The sequence below is a fragment of the Meles meles genome, chromosome 20, assembly GCF_922984935.1.
Source record: "Meles meles chromosome 20, mMelMel3.1 paternal haplotype, whole genome shotgun sequence".
NCBI classification, from domain to species: Eukaryota; Metazoa; Chordata; class Mammalia; order Carnivora; family Mustelidae; genus Meles; species Meles meles.
In genome coordinates, this window is record NC_060085.1 from 4,451,710 (window position 1) to 4,474,552 (window position 22,843).

The 22,843-nt window shown below is 55.6% G+C and overlaps 2 protein-coding genes across 3 annotated transcripts; one reads left to right on the forward strand and one right to left on the reverse strand.

Moving 5' to 3' along the window:
• Positions 1-909: 909 nt before the first annotated feature.
• Positions 910-10,146, reverse strand: GTF2F1 (general transcription factor IIF subunit 1). 2 transcript variants are annotated; one of them, XM_045991538.1, is made up of 12 exons: positions 9,740-10,146; positions 9,611-9,657; positions 9,019-9,091; positions 5,410-5,603; positions 4,595-4,765; positions 2,931-3,115; positions 2,220-2,373; positions 1,957-2,135; positions 1,761-1,834; positions 1,544-1,682; positions 1,242-1,359; positions 910-1,152 (listed from the first exon to the last, which is right to left on the reverse strand). In XM_045991538.1, the coding sequence occupies exons 1-12, from the start codon at positions 9,749-9,751 to the stop codon at positions 948-950; spliced, it is 1,551 nt and encodes a 516-aa protein (XP_045847494.1). In that variant the 5' UTR covers positions 9,752-10,146; the 3' UTR covers positions 910-947. The 2 variants fall into 2 exon arrangements, with proteins under 2 accessions (XP_045847494.1, XP_045847493.1); XM_045991537.1 differs by having other exon boundaries at positions 1,957-2,138.
• A 1,531-nt stretch (positions 10,147-11,677) lies between these two features.
• LOC123933116 (adenylate kinase isoenzyme 1-like) lies at positions 11,678-22,626 on the forward strand. Its single transcript, XM_045992070.1, has 4 exons — positions 11,678-12,069; positions 12,671-12,784; positions 21,666-21,860; positions 22,544-22,626. The coding sequence occupies exons 1-4, from the start codon at positions 11,809-11,811 to the stop codon at positions 22,610-22,612; spliced, it is 639 nt and encodes a 212-aa protein (XP_045848026.1). The 5' UTR covers positions 11,678-11,808; the 3' UTR covers positions 22,613-22,626.
• The last annotated feature ends 217 nt before the right edge of the window (positions 22,627-22,843 follow it).

Here is a 22,843-nt window from a genome sequence, read left to right on the forward strand (position 1 = left end):
AGTTTTCCACCTAGCATCCAGCCTCGAGCAAGACGGAAGCCCCACATCCTTCCCCCGCCCCCAGCCGGATCACACAGAACGGGTTCGGAAGGAGCACCAGCAGCCAAATTCCATTTCCAGCACTGAACCTGTCCACGAACTCAAAAAACCTTCCCATGGCAGAACACTGGCAATGCGAGATAAAGTAGAAGTGTAACGGAGTCATTAGAAATATGGGGAGCCCTAGAAATATCGCTGGAAAGCTGAAAAAATAGGGCCCAGGGGCCAACAGCAGCAACAAAAGGGCTTGGGATTTCGGGGGCGCGTCGGGATAGAGGCCACCGGTGAGAACCACCAAACACGGGCTCAGCCCAGGGCTCCTGGGCCACCGCGGTGGGAGGTGGGAGTGAAGGCAAAAGCATCGGCGGATCCACCTGCAAAGCCAACTGCCCAGGGGCCCCCCCGGAGCCCCCCAGGCGGCCTCAGGTCCCCATCTGAAGTTCTACGGCACGACAGTCAATCGTGAGGAGGCATCAGGTAAGGAATCAGGTGTCCAGCAGAGACCAGAACAAGACAGATGCTTGAAACAAAAACGTGAGAGAAGGGATCAAAGACCTTAGGGGTGAGGTGATCTGAAAAGGAAGCCAAGGTAATTCGAGAGCTGGAGAAGCGCATCGTGGGTGACAGGGGATAAGCTACAACCAAAAACAGAACCAGAGAAGCCGGAGCAGGAGAGACACCTCCCTCCACCCCCGTATGCAAAAGGCTGAGGCCTGAGAGCGGGCTCGAGGTGCGGCGGAAGGTTCCAGAAGGAGGGGCCCGCGCCAGGTGAGGCGGCGCGCAGGAAACCCCCAGGGGGACCTGGAACTGATGAGGCGGGGCTCTGGGATTCGGGGCACAGGGGAGGGACGAGGCGAGCACCCAGGAAGCTCTGGAGCCGAGCTCGTTTATTGGGCGGCGCCGGGCCGTCACTCCTTGAGGGAGAAGTGCATCTTGTCGCTGATCATCTTGCGCTCGGGGTTGAGGCGCTTGAGGATCTGGGCGAGCACATTCACCGTCTGCTCGCTGCTCAGCCCCGTCTTCTTCGTCTGGAACTTCTTCAGCAGGTCCTTGGTGGTCATGGGCTTGCGCGTCAGGTAGCGGCGCACGGCGTCCTCGGTCACCTGCACGTCCCTGCGGAGCGGGGCACAGGGAGGGTGGCCGTGTCAGCAGGAGGCTCCCCCGCGCCCGGCGCGGCCCCCGCTGCCCTCGTGCCAACTCACCCGCTGCTGGGGGTCGACTTCCCGGACTGGGGCTGAGGGGTCGACTTCCCCGACAGGCTCTGGGGTCCCGGCTCCAGCCGCAAACGCTTGGCCACCGGCGTGTCGTTTGTCCGCTTGCCTGGGGGAGTGGGGGCGGGGCTGAGTCCTGCGCCCCCAGGGGAAGGGCATGGGGGGACCAGGGTTCCCTGTGCAGGGGGCTGGGAGGGGAGTGTGGACAGGCCTGTGGCCCAACTCTGGGCTCCGGCCTGGAGACAGAACAAAGGACCGCAGGGGGGACGCAGCGAGGGGCAGTGGCCGCTTACCCTGCTCCAGCTTGGTGGCCGCGGCCCGCAGGGTTGACGACGTGCTGCCGCTCTCCGTGCTGGGTGTGCCCGGCCGGCTGTTGCCCCGCGAGCTGCCTCCCGACGGCCTCCGCTCCCTCTTGGGGGGCGTCTTCTTCTTCTGCGGAGACGGGGTTGGGGACGTGAGTGCAGACACGGGGCGGCCGCCTGCCCGCTCCGGCCCCGGGCTGGGCCTTACCGCCATGAAGAGGGCCGACGACGCCTCGCTGTCGATGTCGCTCTCCTCCGAGCTGTCCGACTCGTCGCTGCTGTCTGCTTGGGCCAGAGGCAGGACACGTTGGTGTCAGGGAGCCCGCCCGCCCAGGCTCCACCTCGGATGGGGGGCTCTGGGGGTGGGGGGCCGGCTGCCCCCGGGAAGCGGGGAGGGGACTGACCTTTCCTGCGCTTCTTCTCCTGAGGCGTGGGCGCCTTCTTCTCCTCCTCCTCCTCCTTGTCCTCCTCCGGCGGCTTCTCCTCCTCACTCTCCTCGCTGCTCTCGCTCTGCTCATCGACGCCCTTGGGGCCCTCCTCCTGCTGGGTGACCTTGGGCTTGCCCTCCAGCTCATCCTGGGAGCTGCTGGAAGACGGAGGGCGGGCACAGGGTGAGGGAACGAGTGCACCAGGCCCGCCCAGGCCTCCCGCCTGCTGCCCGCCTCACCTCGAGCCGTCGGACATGTAGTCCACCTCCTGGCCCTCGAAGTCCCCATCGTCGCTGTCTTCAAACGCCTCGTCATCGGACCCCTTCTTTTTCTTCTTCTTCTTGCCCCCCTTGGCGGGGGGTGCCTTCTTCTTGGCCTTGGAGGCTCGGCCACCTGGGGAAGCAGAGCGGAGCTCAGGCTGACCCTCATCCCGTTCGGCATATCCAAGGATGTCTGGGCATCTCGGGGGCCTCGCTAACCAGGCAGAGACACCCCCAAGGACTCACGTCTCATGCACAAACCCGACCAGTCCAAGTCTCCACCCCCAACTCCCTTTCTCTGACTCTCACACTCACGCCCAACATCTCCTTCCCTCCAGCCCCCAGGACCGGAGACCAGGTACCGACAACCAGAAACCACCCCTGTAGCCCAGGGCCTGCCAGAATGACTTGAAGCGGCTGATCTGAAGCTGTTCGCCTCCGACCCCTGCACTACCCATCCCATGGAAACCCCGATGAAGGCCACCACTGAGACCTGGCTGTCGTCACTCCTTTCTGCCTCCTAACAACTCTGGGGCTTCCCCAGTGGCCTGTGTACCCTGCCGTGTCGTGTTCTCATTCCCAGGGGGCTGTGAGTGGCCAAACTTTCCTTCAGTGGCATTAACTGAGTCATCACTCCAGACACCTTGACAAAGTACGACCCAGCCACCCCGGGGGCGCCAGCGGCCTCACCTTCCTCGCCACTGGCCTCGCTGTCGTCAGACGACATCTCCAGGTCGTCCTCCAGGTCGTGGATGCGCAGCTCACTGGCCTTCTTGCGGCTGCGCTTCTCCTTCTCCTCGTCTTCCTCATCCTGGTCCTGATCTTTGAGCCGCCGCTGCTGCATGATGCTGAAGTGGTTCAGGACTTTGTTTCTCCTGGGAGCAGGGGGAGGGGTGCAGTGGGGGTTACAGGGGGCCTGGCTCCACAAACTGGGCCTCCCCCCTGCAATCTCCACCAGCTGCTCCCCCAAAGGGGAAACCACAGACAGGACTTAGGTGATCTGAGGATGGTGTGACCCCAGATAATGCGATCCTGAAACCCCCTGGGGGAGAGCTGGCCTTTCTTCCATTCCCTCTCTGCCCCGCGTCCCTCAGGTAGAAGGTCTCGGCGCGGTGTTGGTATCCCAGCCTCTCTCGAGCTCAGGGCCTTTCTCAGGCAACAGAACTTGGCTACAACGTATTCATGTCCATGTGTTTTTATGGTAGTTGATGGGTGCCTTTGTTTTTATGAGACGCAACAGCAGTGTTTCCATTTAGCACAGTGATAAAAAAATATGCTTGCGGCTACGGAGAGCCTTCGGATCCTATCGAATAGCATGAGGTTCGTCAGTAGCGGAAAAGGGGTGAGGTTCTGTCTCACAAGAACGTGAGCAGATTTAACACTACGGAGGGGCACACTTACAAATGGTTAAGATGATAAATTTTATGTTTTTTTATTATTAAAAGTATTTTAATTAAAGGAAGGAGGGGCGCCTGGGTGGCTCAGGGGGTTAAAGCTTCTGCCTTTGGCTCCGGTCATGATCCCAGGGTGCGGGAATCGAGCCCCGCATCAGGCTCTCTGCTCAGCGGGGAGCCTGCTTCCCTTCCTCTCTCTCTGCCTGCCTCTCTGCCTGATTGTGATCTCTGTCTGTCAAATAAATAAATAAAAATCTTAAAAAAAAAAAAAAAAAGGAAGGAAACACTGACATAGAGTACAATGTGCCTGAACCTTAAAGACATTGTGCTCCATGAAATACGCTAGTCACAAAAGGACAAATCCCGCATGATCCCACTCCCGTGAGGTCCCTCGAAAGGTCGAACTCAGAAATGGAAAGTGGAATGGTGGCAGCCAGGGGCTGGGCAAAGGGGACAAAGAGGTACTGTTTAATGGGGGCAGGATCTCAGGATGGGAAGATGAGAAAGTTCTGGAGAGGGAACAGCAGGGATGGCTGTACAACAGTATGAATGTCCTCAATGCTACTGAATGGGATACTCAGAGCTGGTTAAATGGTCACTTTACATTATATAGATCTTACGTGTCATTGATCCAGCTGGAGCCCTGTTGCCTGGTGGAAGCCAAGCGGGCCAGGGAGAGCCCCCCTGCTCTGCCAATTCCTGCTCCAGGGCTCAGCTCAGCTCAGGGCCATGTGTGTCCCAGATGCTTCCGGCTCTGCCTCCCTCACTGCTGGGAGCTCCCTGCCAAGGCCTGCCAAGGGCCTGGTGGGGTCCGGCTTGGTGACCACTGAGTACGCAGCTCCCAGCTAGAGAGAAAGCTATCGCGACACACCCCATTTCCAAGGGTTTCAGCTCCCTTCTGGGGAGCTAGGAGCTCCCATCTGGGTCCTGCCTCCCTCCAGGCCTGCCGGACTCACTCACCTCTCCCACTCCTCCTCGGCCTCTTCGGCAGTGAGCGTGCGATGCCGGGCCAGCGGCGTGAAGTTGTACCAGTTGTGCACCGGGAAGGCCTCAAAGGCCCCGTCGGGGCACTGGGTGAAGATGTAGTAGGACGTGTTCTCTGTCACACCTCCCTTCTTTATGCCCTTGAACCTGCAGAGAGTCGTGGTCACAGCGCAGCTCTCGGGACCAGGCCCCTGCCTGCCGATGCCCCCTGGCCTAACCCGTCTCCAGAACCATCTGAGGTCTCGAAGCAGAATCCAGGGGCACCTGGATGACTCCGCTGGTTGAGTGTCTGACCTTGGCTTAGGTCATGATCTTGGGATCCTGGGATCAAGCCCTACATCTGGCCCTGCACTCAGTGGGGAGTCTGCTTGTCTCTCTACCTCTCCCTCTGCCCCCTCCCCACCCTTGCGCTGTCAAATAAATAAAATCTTAAAAAAAAATTCAATGCCAGAATGCCCTGGGCTGGCCCTTCAACTGTGTTAGCCTCATTTACAGGTCTGGTCTGTGGGCCATTCCGTGCTTTTGCCCGCGCTATTCCTCCTGAAGAGCCCTCCACCCACCTGGACTCCCAATCGTCACAACTCCACCCCTTTGGGGCAACCCCCTGCCATGCGCGATCAGCCGGTTCTCAGGCTTCCCACACCCCAGTCTCTAGGGCTCCTGCATAAGCATCGGTTTGGTTCACCTTCAGAAATAAAACCCCACGACAGCCATGGGTGTTGAGAGAGGACGCCCACCGGAGTGAGCATACTCAGGGGACGCGGGAGGCACGTCCTGCCGCCACCACTTACTTTCTGCCCGATTTGCCATTGACGCGGAGCAGCCAGGGCTGGTCCTCAGGCCGGAACTCCTTGAGGACGATGCCGTACTTCTTCCTCCTCGCCTCCTCGCGAAGCTTGCGGTTGAACTCACTGCCCGCGCCCGACTCGGGCATCTCTTCCTCTTGGTAAATCTTCTTGTTGCTCAGGTCTCGCTCCAGCCGGGCCTGGGACAACAAGGCAGGGCGGGCAGGAAACAGACACTTTCAGCAGGATGCCCGCCTTTGCTTGAGTGCTGTGCTCCATCCCCAGAACATCCTTGACCCCCCTTCTCCCAGGCTGAGCTGCCGGCATTCAGAGCCAACCTCCTGCTGAGCAAAACAGAAAAAGGGGTAGAATACTAGCCTGTATGTCCATGTGCCCAGACACTGTGTGTCTGGGAGAAGGCATGTGGTTAAGCCTCGTACTAGGTTTATTTTGCAGCTTTTAAAAGTTGGAACTATTTTCTTTTTAAGATTTTTTTTTTTTAGATTTTTTATTTATTTATTTGACAGACAGAGATCACAAGTAGGCAGAGAGGCAGGCAGAGAGAGAGAGGAAGGGAAGCAGGCTCCCCGCTGAGCAGAGAGCCCGATGCGGGGCTCGATCCCAGGACCCCGAGATCATGACCTGAGCCGAAGGCAGCGGCTTAACCCACTGAGCCACCCAGGCACCCCTCTTTTTAAGATTTTATTTATTTATTTGAGAGAGAGGCAGTGAGAGAGAGTATGAGCGAGCAGAAGGTCAGAGGGAGAAGCAGACTCCCCGTGGAGCTGGGAGCCCGATGCAGGACCTGAGCTGAAGGCAGTCGTCCAACCAACTGAGCCACCCAGGCGTCCCAGTTTGGAACTATTTCCAAATCAACAGTTAAAAAATAAATAAATAAACGGATCATTTTGGTGAGGAAACCAAAGCAAAAGCAAAGAAAACAACCTGCTTGGAACTGGCCCACTTCTCTCTCTGCACTGAGACGTCATTAAAGGCTGTTTTCCAAATTTGGATCTCCAGGCAATTCAGCAGCAGGTAAGAAATTCTGAGACGTGCACACCGCTTCCCCAGACAGTGGGGGTGAGAGGCCCCACACGAGCCCTTTATGGCACCGCTGTCTGCGGCAGCAGGAGACTGGAAGGGAGTCTGTGCGCATCAGCAGGGGCAGGCTTAACGCGGCCACCTCCGGCCACCTCCAGACACCGGAGGACCAAACAGCCACAAAGAGGAGGGAAAGCAAAGTTTCACCAGCATGTGGCCATGCCCAGTCATTTACCTATCATTACCCTGGCCAGCGACGCCAGCGTAATCAGCAGCGGGGCCTTCCAGAAAAAGCCTGCTGACCCGATACAAAGGACAAGAAGGAGAATGGCGGACATTCTCGGCAGCCCACACCACCAGCTGGAGGCCGATGGAACAAAACCTTGGAAATGGGAGGGAGAAGGGCTACCAAGCTAGCATTCGGTCCGCGGTCAAGCTACCCAGGCTGTGGCACCCCCTCGGATGGGAGGAATCAGTGTCCTTCCCGCACCTTTTCAGGGAGCCAGCCCGGGGTGCGCTCCATTGCTAAAGGGGGGGTCAACAGGCCTGACTCCCTGAAGGCGGTCACCCCAGGGGGCAGGGCCCCTGCCTGGATGGTTCGCCTCTAGCCCAGGGGGCTGGTCTCGGGGATAGCTGCTACAAAGAATGCATCTGGCGGGGGTAGGTTTCTGCCCAGGAGTTGCCCTGGGTGGGGAGTGGCTATTGGGGGAGGGGACATCCCTCGTGGTTGTGAGCGCTTAGACACCTGTACCTGCCTCCTCCCTTGGGTGCTTAGTGACAACCCGGGGGATTTGTCTTTCCCCAGGGAATGTAATCCCCTCCTAAGATTCTGAGGTTCCCATGACGATCAGGGAACAGGGTATGTGCAAAAGGTCCTGGTGGCTGGGAGGTCACGTGTCTCAAGGGGCCATCAGTACTCAGGTGCTGCACCTCAGGGTGATGGGTAACGAGGGGCACGGCCCCGCCAAAGGGACACGTGACCGAGGGGTAGGCTCCTCTGGGTTCTCAGGGTCCGGGGAGAAGGGCCCTCCTACTTAATGAAGGATGGAAGGTAGTATGTTCCCAAAGTATTTACCAAGTTATTCTTTTAGGGGTGAGTGTTGTTTGGGGGCTGGGTACCCCCGAAGGGTGAGTTATTTCTCTCGTGGATGATCAGTGGTAAAGGAGGTCCCCCCACTGAGTGATCAGGGATTTGAAAACACCACACCCTCTCTGGATAATTCAGGTGGGACCAGAGGTCGGGGGAGCGTGTTAGTCCGCGTATGAATGGTGTGCAGGCGGAGATGCTGGGAGGCAGGCACCCTACAAGGGGAGGGGGTGCCCTGAGCAAGCATCCACCTGCCCAAGGTCTGATGGTCTCACCTGTTCAATTAGAGGAAGTGACCTTTAAAAACAGTCAAAAGAGAGACCCATGTTGGAAAACAAGATTGGGCGGTAGGAGCCGCCCAACTGAGAGAAGGCCAGAAGCTGTCCCACTTAGACTCGGGGCCAACTCCTCTGCTGGGCCAGTCCAGGCTCCGTGGCTTTAAATGCCACCCCAAATGCCCAGATGCTCCCTTCCAGCCTCCCAGCTCATATGCTCAACTGCTTATTTCCCTCCCGTCTCCTCTGGATGTCTAATACACGATGTCAGGCCCACAGTTCCCAAATACTCCATCCATACGGCCCCGTCATCCTTCAACATCCAGTCATTAACAAATCCTGTGGGCGCTACTTCGAAGCACCCTAGAATCCACCCACTTCTCATACCCCTGTTTGCTCCAGGCCCAATGGTCAGTCCCCGGGACCCCAGCCGATGCCTCAACCCTGCGCACACTGTCTGCCCTGGATCGCACAGCCTGTCTCCCGACAGCGCCCGGATCACCTTATAACTGCTCTATTTAAAACCGTTTAATGAAAATAAATAAATAAATAAAACCCTTTAATGGCTTCTGCTAGAGACTGAATGTCTACATTCCACACCAAAATGCATACGTTGAAACCAAACCCCTGTGTGATGGCACCGGGAGGTGGGGCCCTGGCGGGGGCTAAGTCACGAGGGTGGAGCCCTCGTGCATGAGATGAGTGCCCTCATGAGAGGCCCCAGAAAGCTCCCACACCCGTTCTGCCACAGGAGCACACAGAGAAAAGACAGCCATCCATGAACCAGGGGGCAGGCCCTCACCAGGCTGAAAATCTGCTGGCACCTTGACCTCCGCCATCAGAACTGTGAGAAATAAACGTGTGTTTATGGCCGTCCGGTCTGCGGTACTCTGCTACAGTAGCACCGCCGGAGAATGGCAGCTTCCAGAAACCATCTGCGGGACGCAGCCCCTTCCGTTGCCCAGATAACTCAGGGCCAAACATGCCTGTCAGTGGACATAGCTTCGCAGTGCTCTCCTTTCACAAGGCCTGCGGTGGGACCTGCCAAATCTTCCTCCCAGGGATACCCAGCAGCTCCGCCTGGGCCTTAGTACCTCATTTTATCTCCATTCGGGAACGTGGAGGAAACCAAGCCTTAGTTACTACTGGAACTAAGCGTCTACTGCGACCACCAAGGGCAGGATCAGGCTCTCGCTCACGACAGGGACTTACCTGGTTCCAGGTAGCGAAGTTGACTTTATCAGCTGCGTTGAAGGCCATGATGTTGTATTTTTTAGTTGTGTTTCTGGAACGGACAAGAAGAGGCACTGCTCAGTCCATTGTTCACTTAACAAACCCTCCCTGGCTCAGCAAACCTGTGGACCCACAAAAGCCCTCAGGGGCTCCCTGTCTGTCAGGGAACAGATCCAAACTCTCCCCACCGGGTGCCGAAGAGCAGAAGGAGGCACAGAGATCTGGGGGCACCCAAGATGTGGGAATAATGGGGAACTCTGCCCTGGGGATGGGGGAGGGCAGGCAGGGATGCTTCCCGGAGGAAAATCCTGGAACTGGGTTTTAGAGGACCAAGAAGAGTCACAACTGGGGAAAAGGCATTCCTGCCCAAGGGAATGCCAGGCCAGGAAGGCTTCATCCTACTGTCTATTACTGTACTCATTCATTCATTCCTGCCTCGGCTCAAGCCCAGTCCTGCCCCACGTCCCTGCCAGTTGGAGGGGGAATCACAGCAGGAGCCAGGCAGGCCTCGAAGCTCAGGAAGGTGTTGATCCTTTCTCGGCGGGGAAGCGGGGAGGGTTCAGGAACTTACTTGGGGACTCGAACGACATACTCGGTGACGTTCTGGGTGCTGGGGCCCTGCGGGGAGAGCAGGAAGGACCGTGAGGAAGGGGTCTGCAGAGGCGGCCGCCGGGACCCCCGCACTCCGCCGCATACTCACGAGGGCCGCCATGGGTGACGATCGGTGGCTCGGGTCCGTCCGCGCTCCTCAGTCCCGGGCAAGCCGCCCTCGCGGTGTCGTGTCTCTGGCCGCGATGGAAGACCCCAAGCCCGAGGGGCCGCCGATCGCGGGAGCAGCTCCCCAGCAGCAGCGCTCAGTCGGCCGGCCGTCTCGGGGACCTCTCCGGCCACGTCTGCGCCTGCGCCTAACCTGGAAGCGAAACTCGGGCCGCGTCGCGATGGCAACCTCCTCCGCCTCAGGTTTCCCTGTCTCTTTCCAGAGAGAAGACCCCAGGCCGAACCCGAACTACAACACACCTTCTCTGCGGCTCGTGGCTGGGGGGGGGGGGGGTCTCCCTCTTCTATATAGCGCGGTTAATTTAATCAGCCCTGTGGCCACGCCTCCCTTGACGTCACACCCGGAAACGCGGGGCATCCTGGGAGGGGAGGGAGAACCTGGCCTTCCTCGCGAGCTCCCGAGCGCCTAGCGCATGCGCCACTCCACTCCGGAAGTGAGTCCGAGGAGGGCGCGTCACCATAGCGACCGAGGCCTCTTCTGCCCCTCGCGGCTGCCTCTCCACCTGCGCCTCTTTGGGTTCATTTCCTCCTTCTGGCCCGGGGTCACTTCATCACCTCGCCAAATGATCGGGCCCTTGTGACGTTGAGCCGAGCTAGCAGGAGTCAGGGCTGGGTGGGCATGGGGCGCGACCCCCCACGAGCCGCTGGTGGGATGGGTCTGTGCAAGTCCAAGCTGCCCCAGAGGGGCAGGGCCCTGAGACCCCAGGAGAAGGGTAACGTCGCGGGGGGGCTGGCTCACTGGGGGAAGGAAGGAGGCTGCGAAGGGCATGAGGGAGGTGCAGGCACGGCACACCCCAAGTCCAGTGTGCACACGCCCCCCCAACCCGTCATAGGAGCACAACGGCACATGCCCAGGGATCAGCCTGCTTCCATCCACTCGGCGCCCGCTGTGCGGGGTTCTGGGCACAAGGCGGTGAATGTGTCCCGCGAGCTCCCTGGCCGCCTGGAGATGACAGTGTAGTGAAGGAGACGGTCTCCGAAAACGGCATCTACCGGCAGGAGGGGACAGGGCTGTCACGGGGAAAGAGGAACCGGCGCTGAGGGAGGGAGGAAGAGGGGAGGTTTCAGCTGGGCCCTGTGGGGTTGCCTAGGGATTCACTAAACAGAGGGGGAGGGAAGCAAGACACCCAACGTTGCATTACAAACGCTGCACTCCATGGTCATGCCCGGTAGCTGCGGACACTCATTTACTCATCACCCACGCCTGCACGTCAGGAGCCGTGCCCCGTCGTAGAGGCATGAGGGCCAGCAAGACAGAAAGCCTCCTTGCCCTCCTGGGGTACGGAGGCTGGCAGGGAAGACAGACAAGAACAAGTGAACAGGCAAAATCACTGCTGTTCATGGCTGCTGCTGTGGAAGGCGTGGGGCTCTGGGATGGAGTGAAGGGGTGGGAGGCTCTTAGGGAAAGCGCGGTGGCTGGGCTGTGACCTGACGGCCGTGGAGCGGGGAATTACCACGCAGGGGGAGCAGCAGGAGAGGGTTGAGTCTGACAAGTTCAAGGGACAGAAGGGGCCCCTGGGGCTGGACCAGAGTGGAGGAAGAGGAGGGTGGTGTGGGATGGTCTGGAGGATGGGCAACCCCTCCCCCCCTGCTCTGAGCCTGTTCCCTTAACTGGAAAGTGGGCTGGTAGAGTCATTGAGATTCTTCAAGGAAGTGGAGGAAGAGGAGGGTGGTGTGGGATGGTCTGGAGGATGGGCAACCCCCCCTCCCCCGCTCTGAGCCTGTTCCCTTAACTGGAAAGTGGGCTGGTAGAGTCATTGAGGTTCGTCAAGGAGATCCTGTGTGCAGAGGGCCTGGACTGCTCGGGTTCATGTCTGCTTCACAGTGACCCATAGCAGCACTAATGGCATGTCGTGTCTAGATATACCATCGGGCATGGCTATGGACCCCCAGATACCATCCTAGGGCAGAAGCAGGTGTGTCAGGAGACCCAAGTCCCGTGTCACTCACCCAGGGACACACACTAGGTGGTGGACACAGTCACATCGGTGCATGCTGGCCCCTGCAGGCACCAAACCCTCTCCCCCCCTCTTCCCCGGCCACCCCCCCCCAGACATCCTCAAGTCCCCCTTGATCATCTTCGTGATGGGTGGCCCGGGTTGTGGCAAAGGGACACAGTGCAAGAACATGGCAACCAAATACGGCTTCTGCCATGTGGGCCTGGGCCAGCTGCTGCGGCAGGAGGCCCAACGCAGTACCCGGCGGGGCCGGAAGATCCAGGACATCATGCTGCAGGGGCTCCTGGTGCCTACGGTGAGAGCTCGCAGGCTCCGGGGGCAGAGGGAAGAAGAAGGGGGCGCGTAAGAAGGAGATTCCCTGGAAGCCCTGTAGAAGCAGATAGGCATAGAAGGCCACGTCTCTTGGCCTGGCCACTGCCTTGGTGCCCTGGGTCTCCATGTCCTCAGCTGTAAAAAGGGGAGGCCAGCTGGACCCACAGTAGGAGTCTGTAGCCAGAGTCGGCTGGAGTCATTCCTATCAAGCTCGTAGCAAAGTGCCCAGCACTTCACAAGCACTGGGTAAAGTTTGCTAGTACTTATTCCTCTCGTGACCTTGGGTGTCTGTATCCCCGGCCCCTTCTGCACCTGTTTCCTCACCTGTAACATGAAGGTCACCCCTGTCCTCACCTGTAAGATGGTAGCGATAAGTAAACAAAGCCTCTCAAGGTTGGCACACAGTAGCCATTTGCCCAGCAGACAGGCTCCGTGCGTCAGAGTGGCCCCAGGGCACCAGGGCGGACCCGGAATCCTGGGCCCTGGGCAGGGCAGGTACCTGAAGTCCAGACCGGGGAAGAAAACTTGACGAGGTGAGGTGAGGGAAACGGGGGCACTGAATCCGCCGCCTCTTTCCTTCCCAGGGCGTCATACTAGACATGATCAGCAGAGCCATGTTATCTCGCCCGGAGAGCCGGGGCTTCCTCATCAATGGCTTCCCGCGGGAGCTGAGGCAGGCCAAGGAGTTCGAGCGCATGGTGAGTGACCCCGGGCTGTGTGAGTGTGTGGTGAGGTGTGAAACTACGCCTCCCTCCCCACCTCGGATGGAGTCCAGGCGGGGTGAGACTGGGGGGAATGGGGGGAGGAGATGGTGAGGGGGCAAGGCTATTTTATATGGTCAAAGGACAGCTGGGAGATTGCTGGAAGCTTCTAGAACCTGGGTGGATAGCTGGTGAGCTGGCCGGGACAACGCCATATTAATATCTTTTTTTTTTAAAGATTTTATTTATTTATTTGACAGACAGAGATCACAAGTAGGCAGAGAGGCAGGCAGAGAGGCAGGCAGAGGGAGAGGGAGAAGCAGGCTCCCCGCTGAGCAGAGAGCCCGATGAGGGGTTCGATCCCAGGACCCTGGGATCATGACCTGAGCCGAAGGCAGAGGCTCTGACCCTCTGAGCCACCCAGGCGCCCCAAAGTCACATTAATATCTTCCTGCACATAAATGATTTGCCTGCTGAGTGGCACGTGGGTTTAGCCTCATGTCTGGGCCATGAGGATGAAGCGTGGTTGAATAATTCATCTGTGTATGTAACCACCTGTCTCCAGGTTGCTTGAGAACAGGCTGTGTCCTTAGGCGTTCACGAGACAGACTCAGTCCCTGCTCTTAGGATGCCAACAGACGGGCAGTGACCAATGCGTGACTGGCTGAGCAAAACAGGGACATTTCTGGCAGCGGTAACACAGGGAAAAGCAAGAGACAGACTAATGTCCTGGAGGGCCACAGGGGCCTGTTTGGGCTGGCCTCCTTGAAGCGAGGACACGGGACAGCTGAGCTGTGCCAGCAGGAGCCAGCGGGCGCCGGCGAGCCGGACTACCTCTCTCCAGGCTCCATCTGCACGCCCGGGGTCTGACTGCAGGATCAGGCCCCTACACACACCTCAGCAGCCACACATGCCGACAGGAGTGTCTGGAAACGGCTGAGCGGCGACAAGAGAGAAACTGTGGCAGGTCGTCAGCCTCCAGGCTCTTCCGGAACGTGCTGGATTGGGTCGAAACGCTTTCAAAGAAGTCGCCCGGGGCTGGGAGAGGTGGGGCCCTGCCCTTTGTCCGCACCTGCTCGGGAGCAATTCGAAATGACTTGCAGGGCAAATACTGGGCTCCCTCTCCTGGTCTGGGCGCTCTGAGGGCAAAGGCCAGGCTGGTGAGTCTCTCTGTCCCCATCAGCCCTGGGCCAGCGCCTGGTCCCCGGTAGGTCCTCGAGGCCAGCTCAGCGGATGCCGCAAGGTCTCGGCAGAGAAGCTGCATGCTCCGACCCTCGGGCCCCATGTGGGCCCCCGATGGGTTCGGTTTGGACTCTACAGGTTTTCAAGACTTTTTTCCTGAAGTAGTGGCCAACCTTCGAGACTCGGGAGATGCTGCCTCGGAACTCCTGCTTCCCTTGAAAATCGCCCCGCTTGGCAGGCATAGGCCCTCGCGTCCCCATGGCAACAGCAGCGTGAACGCATCCTGAGCTTTGTCCTGGGCCCCGCACTATTCTTGACACTACGCAGAGGAGCTCTGATCTTTCGGAACATTCCAGAAAAACGTCTCTTGCACCATTAGCCTCCTGCTTTTTTACAGAGGGATTGGGCGGCTTGTGCAGGGTCGTGCAATTCAGGTGGTGGGTGCAGGCCTTCCTCGGGCCCCGCAGCTGGTTCTGAGGCCTAGATTTTTAACCACGTCGGCGCGGGACCCCTCTGCACCTCGTGTTGGGCTCCCCCTTCCTCGGGCGGAGGGTTGCCTCTCTGTCATGGAGGCCGAGCGCCACCTGATTGTGCTCGCGCTGTGCTTTCATGCTGAGAGGAACAGGACGTGTACTTTCCTCGTGTGCGTGTGGCTGCCAGATGTGAAAAAAAAATGCAGTATATCGGGGTTCTGTGTTAGGAGAGTGCATTTTCTTTGTGGGGAATTTTCTAGATCTCTGAGAGCTGCCCCGCCCCTTCAGCCTTTGAGGACCCGGTAGGCCCCTGCCTTAGGTCTGACCCAGGTCAGTCCCCAGAGGCACCCAGCTCTGCCCTTCGTGCCCCACCCCGCTGGGCCGTAGCGTCTGCTTTAGGGTGGTCTCTGATGCTGATGTGGGTTGGGAGCCAGTGAGACTGGGCCTCGGGTCCCACTCGGTCACTTTCTCCACCTCCGACTCAGCCTCCTAAGCCTCAGGGCCCTCATTGATGAATGTGGACAGAAATGCTACTGGCGTCTCCCCACAGCGGGGACACGGGGAAGGCTGATTCCTGAGACAGTTTCCGGTCTGTTTCCAAGATTGCTTCGGTCCCCTGCGCACCTGTCTGAGAGCACCGCTCCAGGGGGTCGAGGTCCCAGGGCGGGTGGCCTATGTCGAATAAGCACGGGGGGACTCCCCACCGGGAAGCCCTCTGCTCAAGGGGCGGCGAGGGGGACCAGATGACCCCCTGCAGCTCCAAGGAGTATCATCAAGGTCGGACGTGGTTGGAGCATCCGTGGCCAGTCGCCCTGAAACGCCCAGACCCGGGAGGTCTGTTTCTCTGGGTCCGTGTTTCTCCCCAAAGTGCCACCTGCAGGGAGACTCCCCTGTTCACAGAGGATTTTTAAGTAATTGTGTATTTGTCAAAACTTTTTGTTAGTCAGAGCCTGGCGGGAAACTGCCCTGCGCCCTTCCCCTCGTTCCTTGCAGGGGGTGACATCCTACGCCACCAGACTGTCGGCGTCGCTGTGTCATTGACGTTGGTTCTGTCCGGAGCGATGCTCCCTTTCCATTTACCTAAGTGTCTCTCATTGCTCCCCTCCCCACCCGGCAAAACGTAGAGAAAAGGCATTGGGTGAAGTCCGTGTCTTAAGGAACAGCGCTGACCATGACGTAGAGGCTTGTCTGTGGACGTTGACCTCCCACAAGGCCTCGTGCTCAGAAGCACCCAAGAGAAATGAAGGCGTCCGCGTCCTGTTCACTGTCCTCGCCAGGAAGGGGAGGGGCTTATGCACGTGTGTGTGCGAGGGCTTCCAGTCTTTGGTGTCTCTCTGGTGCCAGGCTTCAAACACGCACACAACGGGGATGATCTAAGGGACTGCCCCGTCCCCAATCCAACCATCATCCAGGGCGGACCACACTGGCTTCATCTGCGCCAAAACGCCCCGTCGCCGGCGCCTGGGGGCTCAGTGGGTTCAGCATCTGCCTTCGGCTCACATCATGATCCCAGGGTCCGGGGCTCCCGGCTCAGCAGGGAGCCTGCTTCTCCCTCTCCCTTTGCCCTTCCCTCCGGCTCTCTCTCTCTCTCAAATAAATAAATAAAATCTGGAAGGAAAAAAAAAACGCACACGAAAAAGTCTTGTTGCGGTTGCCAACTGTGTGCTCGAAGCAGCTTCCAGGTCCCGTTCTGGGGGCTCCCTCCCCCCGACACCTCCGACGTGGTTAACACTCTTGCCTCGAGACCATCCGATGTCCAGGCCACCTCTCAGTTTCCCCAGGGCCTGAAGAACGTCTCTTTGGCTTCCCTCCGGTTAGACTTGCAAGGAAAACGAGGGCCACGCCTCACGAGTTGTCTCCTAACCCAAGCCAGGCGGTCAGCCCCGCTCGCTTCCCTCCTGCCTTTGACTTACCAACGGGCCTGGGTCGCGCTCGGACTTGTCCAGGGGCTTCCTGCCTCGGGGAGTTCCTTACTCGTCTCTCCATCCTTCGCTGGCGCTGCACACGCAACGTTAACTGCCGACCTGCTCAGATTCAGGTTCAATACAGGGTGCGTGCGTGTGCGTGCGTGCATGTGCGTGCACGTGTGTGTTTTAACCCGTAAATATTTCAGTGTACATTTCCAAATTTATAAAATCAAAACACTTCCCTTTATCCCACGTTGGTATCTTTCACGTCCTCAAACGATATTCAGATTTGCGTGAACATCTTCAAAATCTTTGTCTTCGGACGTCTGGCTTTAATGAGGACTGAGATGAGGCGGACACCGCCGCGGGTCACCAGGGTCTCGCGTTCCTCGTCATCCGTCGGCACTCCTCCCATCCCCGCTGCTTCTGTTTTCCTTGCCGTCGTGTTTACCGAAGAAGCCGCGTCTTCGGGTCTCTTTATCTCGCACAGCCTGGATTTCCCTGGTTGCGCAGCGTTGTGGACCACGTTCCTCTCTCTGCTAGATTTCCTACAAATCGATAGGATGTTCGATAGATCAATGTTCCCACATCGATTAATGGGCATTCTTCCCTAAAGAAGAAATCTCTGTCCTCATCGAGAGCTCTTGGATTCTCCGGAAACACAGTTCCTACCGGACGTGGAAGAAAAGCTTAATGCCTTCCCGGACGAAGGCCACTTTTCAGATTAAGGCGTTGGTGTTCGGTTCCTTCCAATGGCGACCACGACGTTGGTCATTTTTGCCTTCTTTGTTTTGTTCTCTTTCATCACTAGGAACTCAGGGGTCTTTGTCGCTGCCGTCGAGCGAGCTGTCACATCGGTGGCCAGAGGAAGCCTTTCTCGCTGACACACGTGTCCTCTGACACAGCCACCTTCCCCTCTCATCCCCACCCCTGCGCTCTGGATTTCTGGCCGACTTCCCGCCCCCACCTGTCACACTTCCTGCTGAATCCTAGAAACAACAACAAGTTCATACTGATGTTTCTAGTTCACACCATGACCATGCCTTCTTCTTTTTCCCTAAAACCATGAAGCGGTCACTTGCATTATTCCATCATTTGTAGGATAGTTTCCAAGGAATATACCCATATTAACTACTAAGAACAAAACGACCGAAGGAAGTTTAAGAATTCGTTGCAGCTCTGACTTTCCTTGTACTATTCCCCCCTGTGGACGTACACTAAAAACACCGAGCTACCCCGAATAATTATTTTTTCTGCATAGTTATGATGACAATCACACCCAGTTGGGTACATTTGTTTCGGTTTGGTTTGGGATATTTAGGGATTGCTTTGTTAAATTTACCTGGTTTTTTTTTTTTTTGAAGATTTTATTTATTTATTTGACAGACAGAGATCACAAGTAGACAGAGAGGCAGGCAGAGAGAGAGGAGGAGGCAGGGTCCCCGCTGAGCAGAGACCCCGATGCAGGGCTCGATCCCAGGACCCTGGGATCATGACCTGAGCTGAAGGCAGAGACTTTAATCCACTGAGCCACCCAGGCACCCCTGTTAAATTTAACTTTTAAAGTTGCATATTACTTAATGATTCCAAAGTCAGCGCCACACAAAAATGTGTGCGGGAGAGAGCTTGTTTCCAGCCATTCCTCTCTGTCCCCAACCCCCTGGAGGCAATCATTTTCATTAGTTTTGGGTTTGTCCTTCTCGTGTTTCATTGTGCAAATATAAAGGAAATGTGTGTGTGTGTGTGTGTGAAAGAGAGATCTTCCTCCTTACACAAAAGCTAGCATTCTGTATGTACTTGTCTTCATTTTTTTTTTCTTTTTAACTTTACAATATATCCTGCAGGGGCGCCTGTGTGGCTCAGTGGGTTAAGCCTCTGCCTTCAGCTCAGGTCATGATCTCAGGGTCCTGGGATCGAGCCCCACATCGGGCTCTCTGCTCAGCAGGGAGTCTGCTTCCCTCCACGTGCCTGCTGCTCTCCTAATTGTGATCTCTCTTTCTCTCTCTCCATCAAATAAATAAATAAAATTTAAAAAAAAATTAACAGTGTATGCTACAGCTCTCCTGTCGGCATCGAAGACTTCCTGGTTCTTTCTGGTCCATGGTGTGGCAGTGGCATGTTATCTAGCTGCTCCCCCAGAGACATAAATTGTCGAAGCATGTGTTATTGCTAGACCATAAGCTGTTGACAGTCTTGTGTCACTACAAGCAATGCCACACGAAGTGACCTGCGTGTGGCATTTTGTAATTTTTAATATCTTTACGATAGGTCCTTTGGAGTGGGTGTGTCGGGTGAAAGAGAAACGTGTGGGTCATCCTGCTGGGTCCCACCATGGTCTTTGCATTGCCACCAACACACCCACACCAGCAGAGGATGCTGCCACACTTCTGAACGTTTGTCACCCTGCTTGGGTGTGAAATGTTGTTTTGGGGTTGTTTGAAATGGGCGTTTCTCTTACTATGGGTGAGGTCGAACATCTTCCCCAAAGCTTAAGGGCCATTTTTATTTCTTCTGTGTGCTCTTTATATCTTTAGCTTTATTATTTTTTGTTCCTGAAAGATTGTTGGTCTCTTCTTGATTTCTAGGAACTCTTTACATATTAGGGCTATTAGCCCTTTGTGGTATGGGTTGCAAATCCCCCCCCCACACACCCCCACTTTGTCAGTTATCTTTTGACTTTGCTTTATGGTGTCTTTTTATCATGCAAAAGTTTTAGTTTTTAATAGAATTTATCATATTTTGTTATTTCTTCTGGATTTTAAGATCATCCCCCCTCCACCAAATCCTAGGCTTATAAGGGACCCTATTCATGGTTTATTTAGTACTTGTATGACCTCCTTTCTTACATTGATATCTCTGATCCATTTGGGACTTATCCTAGTTTTTGGAATGAGCTAAGCATTCAATTTAATCTTTTTTCCAATCAGGATCCTGTTGTTCCAGAATCATCCAGTTGAAAAGTTGTCCTTTCCCCATTTATTTGGGATACCATCCACACCGGGCAACAACTTTCCATATTCACTTGGGTCAATTTCTGGATGTTACTCTGTTCTGGGATCTGTTTGTCCCCCTGTGCCCTGCTGTTTTGTTATGGCAAATTTGTTAGGCTTTAATATCTGTTAGGGTTCCATATTTCCTCTCCCATCCCTACCAGCCACTGGTTTCCTTTGCCTAGGTTCTCCTGGACATCCCCACTTGTTTTTGTATACAAATGTTAGAGTCAACCAATTCAACTAAAAAATATGTTATCATGTTGAAATTACAAGCTGATTTAGGAACTCTCATCTTTGTGATATGGTCTTCCTATCCAGGTACATTTATATCTTTCTTTTGTTCAAGTTTCCTTTGAGTTATTCAGGGGTAACCTTATCCAAGTTTTCCTTAAAGATCGTCCTTAAGACTTTGCATATTTTTGGAAAAGTTTTGCCTGAGCTTTTTATTTTTCATTTTGTTGCTGTTCTCAACGGGGCCTTCTTTTCCTAGCTGGTGGTTTCTGTATACATGTAGCCTGCTCACCTCTGTTGGTTAATGTGATATCCTTTTATTTTTAGCAAATATTTTATCAAATTCTCTGAAGTCTATACTGGTTTATCCATGGATTTTCTTGTGTTTTCCAGAAATGTAATCACATCACCTGCAAACACACATGGTTCTACCTCCCTTCTTTCAAATCCAGGCTTCTCAAAGTGATTTCTTTTATCTCATTGCTTTAGCTGATCTTCTCATATCTTACTAAGTCATAGGAGCGGGAGTGGGTAATTTTGTCTTGTTTCCAACTTCAACGGGAAAGCAAATTTCCATTAAGATGCTGGTGAAGATATTTATCAATTCCTAACCTTTTTTAAAAAAAATTTTTTTTTAGATTTTTTATTTATTTGACAGACAGAGATCACAAGCAGGCAGAGAGGCAGGCAGAGAGAGAGGAGGAAGCAGGCTACCTGCTGAGCAGAGAGCCCGATGAGGGGCTCGATCCCAGGACCCTGGGATCATGACCTGAGCTGAAGGCAGAGGCTTTAACCCACCCAGGTGCCCCAATTCCTAACTTCTTTGAAAATCGGGAATGCATGCTCGATTTTGTTAACTGCCCTTTCTGTGTTTATGAGGATGATCATATGCCTTTTCCCTCAGGGGTTAATACAACAAATTGTATTGAACCATCCTTGCTTTCCTGGAATGAATCCCACTTGGCTGTAATTTTTTTTTTTTTTTTTAATGCATCACTGAAGTCTATCTTAGAAGGAAGTTCTGGAGGAACTCTTAGGAGGTAGAGCTCACAGTGGACAGCCATGGAGATCTAGAAAGGTCTCCTTGAGAGCAGTCAGGGAGGGCAGAGCAGTGGGATGGGTAGTTGTGAGCTGGGGCCTTTTGTATCTTACCCAGTGGAAGTATCTGGACTACTTAAATCCATCTTAGAAGGAATTTTTCAATCCACATATCCATCAGCCTAGGACTAAGTTACGGTACATCCATACAGCAGAATACCGTAAAAACCGGGACCTCCTTATGTGCCGATACGGAACCATCTCCTGTTATACTGACTGAAGTCGAAGACAAATCAGTATCTTCACCACTTGTATAAAAAAGGAGAAAAAAAGACATCGGAGCCCATTTGCCTTTATAGTATATGCCTAAATTAGGGGCGCCGGGCTGGCTCAGTCGATTAAGTAGCTGCCTTCAGCTCAGGTCGTGATCCCAGGGTCCTGGGCTTGAGCCCCGCATTGGGCTCCCTGCTCAGTGGTCGGCTTCTCCCTCTCCCTCTGCCTGCCGCTCTGCCTACTTGTGCTCTCTGTCAAATAAATAAAGCCAGTCTAAAATAAAATAAAATAAAATAAAATAAAATAAGTAACTCCAGGAAGGAGTTGCTTCCAGGGAGGGTGAAACAGGGTGGCTGGGGACGGGAGGGTGTCTTCACTTTTCCCTGTTAGTGTTGTTTATTTCTGAGCTCTGCCAAGGTCCTCTTATCTCAAAAAAATAAACATGTATGGGGCGCCTGGGTGGCTCAGTGGGTTAAGCCTCTGCCTTCGGCTCAGGTCATGATCTCAGGGTCCTGGGATCAAGCCCCGCATCAGGCTCTCTGCTTGGCGGGGAGCCTTGCTTCTCCCTCTCTGCCTGCCTCTCTGCTTAATTGTGATCTCTGTCAAATAAATAAAATCAAAACAAAACGAAACAAAAAACATGTAAACAGCAACTCGGAGGTAAAGAATCAGATGAACCCAGGGGGCCCACACAGTTCTGGACTCCTGATCCCAGGGTAGGGGTTCAGGCAGCCACTGCACCTAGCCTCTTCCTCACCCAGTCCCCTTTGCGGGTGCCTAGGTGGGCCGGGGCCCAGACGTCGTCATCGTGTTCGACTGCTCCATGGAAACGATGGTCCGGAGAGTGCTGCGCCGGGGCCACCTGGAGCACCGCGCAGATGACCGTGAGCCGGCCATCCGCCAGCGCCTGGAGACGTACTACGCGCTGTGTGAGCCGGTCTTGACCTTCTATCAGCAGAAGAGCCTGCTCTGTAATGTAGGTACTCCGGGCTTGCCACTCACCTCCCCTGGAGCCGACTCCGCAGGGGACCAAGCCAGGGGGTCATGCCATGGGCCACAGCCTGGACCTCTCTGGGCCGGTTTACCCCACTGCATACACTGGGAAGTTTGGGAAATTCCACTTCTTCCATCGGGCAGTCGGGGCACAGGCCGTATGGGCACAGCTAGATCGTTTAAGGTCTGAACAGAACGACTGTCTCCAAAACGGCAACATTAACTACATTTTCGAACGTATCCGCACAATGTAAGCTTAGACACCCAGTTAACCACAGCCGAGTCCAACCGTATACATCCCCCAGGGGGAAAGCAGGGCTCTTGTAATTCTTCAAGTGACCCATCTATCAAGACATTAAACTTTGCTGATGTCCCCATTTCCAGCTGAAGGCAGGAGTGTGAAAGGAGGGTGTCCTGTGGAACTAGCTTTGACCAATGAAGTTGGAATGGGAGGGGGGGCCGGGGCAGCGATTTCCCAAGCCCTCCGCCCTCCCACCGCCTGCCCCGAGGGCCAGTACCTCTGTCAGTGACGCGGAACACCGCGCTGCGGCCTTCCTGACCCGTTTCCCTCTTCCCTTACTTGCATGGCCCAGGAACCGCAGCTCCCGGTTTTCTGTCGGCACTTCCTGCTTCCCCAGAACTGACCTTTTGCTCCCCCTCCTCTAGATCTTGGCAGAAGCAGCTCCAGAGAACATTTTTGCCAAGTGCTGCTCGGTCGTTGAAAGCCTGCAGTGATGGGAGGGGCTGGGGGCTCTGCCTTTTCCCTCATCCCAGAACCCACGCAGGGCTCAGAAGGGGTGCAGCCACTAAGGTACAGTATTCGGCGACGGCAGGCCGGGCTGTAATGTGAGCTCACCTCCCACAAGACCCTGACCGACAGCCCCTTCTTGGGCCGTGGCACCCACAGGGGTGGGCTACAAGCTGTCGCGGCTCCAGCCTGGTGCTGCCCTTCAAGCCTGTGGGCCC

Coding starts and splice junctions, on each gene's coding strand:
- GTF2F1 (XM_045991537.1), bottom strand. Junction 1,835..1,956: donor GGAGAAGAAGCGCAGGAAAG/GTCAGTCCCCTC, acceptor TGGCCCAAGCAG/ACAGCAGCGACGAGTCGGAC. Junction 1,360..1,543: donor GGCCACCAAGCTGGAGCAGG/GTAAGCGGCCAC, acceptor CCACTCCCCCAG/GCAAGCGGACAAACGACACG.
- LOC123933116 (XM_045992070.1), top strand. CDS start 11,809: ATGCTGGCCCCTGCAGGCACCAAACCCTCTCCCCCCCTCTTCCCCGGC. Junction 12,070..12,670: donor AGGGGCTCCTGGTGCCTACG/GTGAGAGCTCGC, acceptor TTTCCTTCCCAG/GGCGTCATACTAGACATGAT. Junction 21,861..22,543: donor AGAAGAGCCTGCTCTGTAAT/GTAGGTACTCCG, acceptor CCCCTCCTCTAG/ATCTTGGCAGAAGCAGCTCC.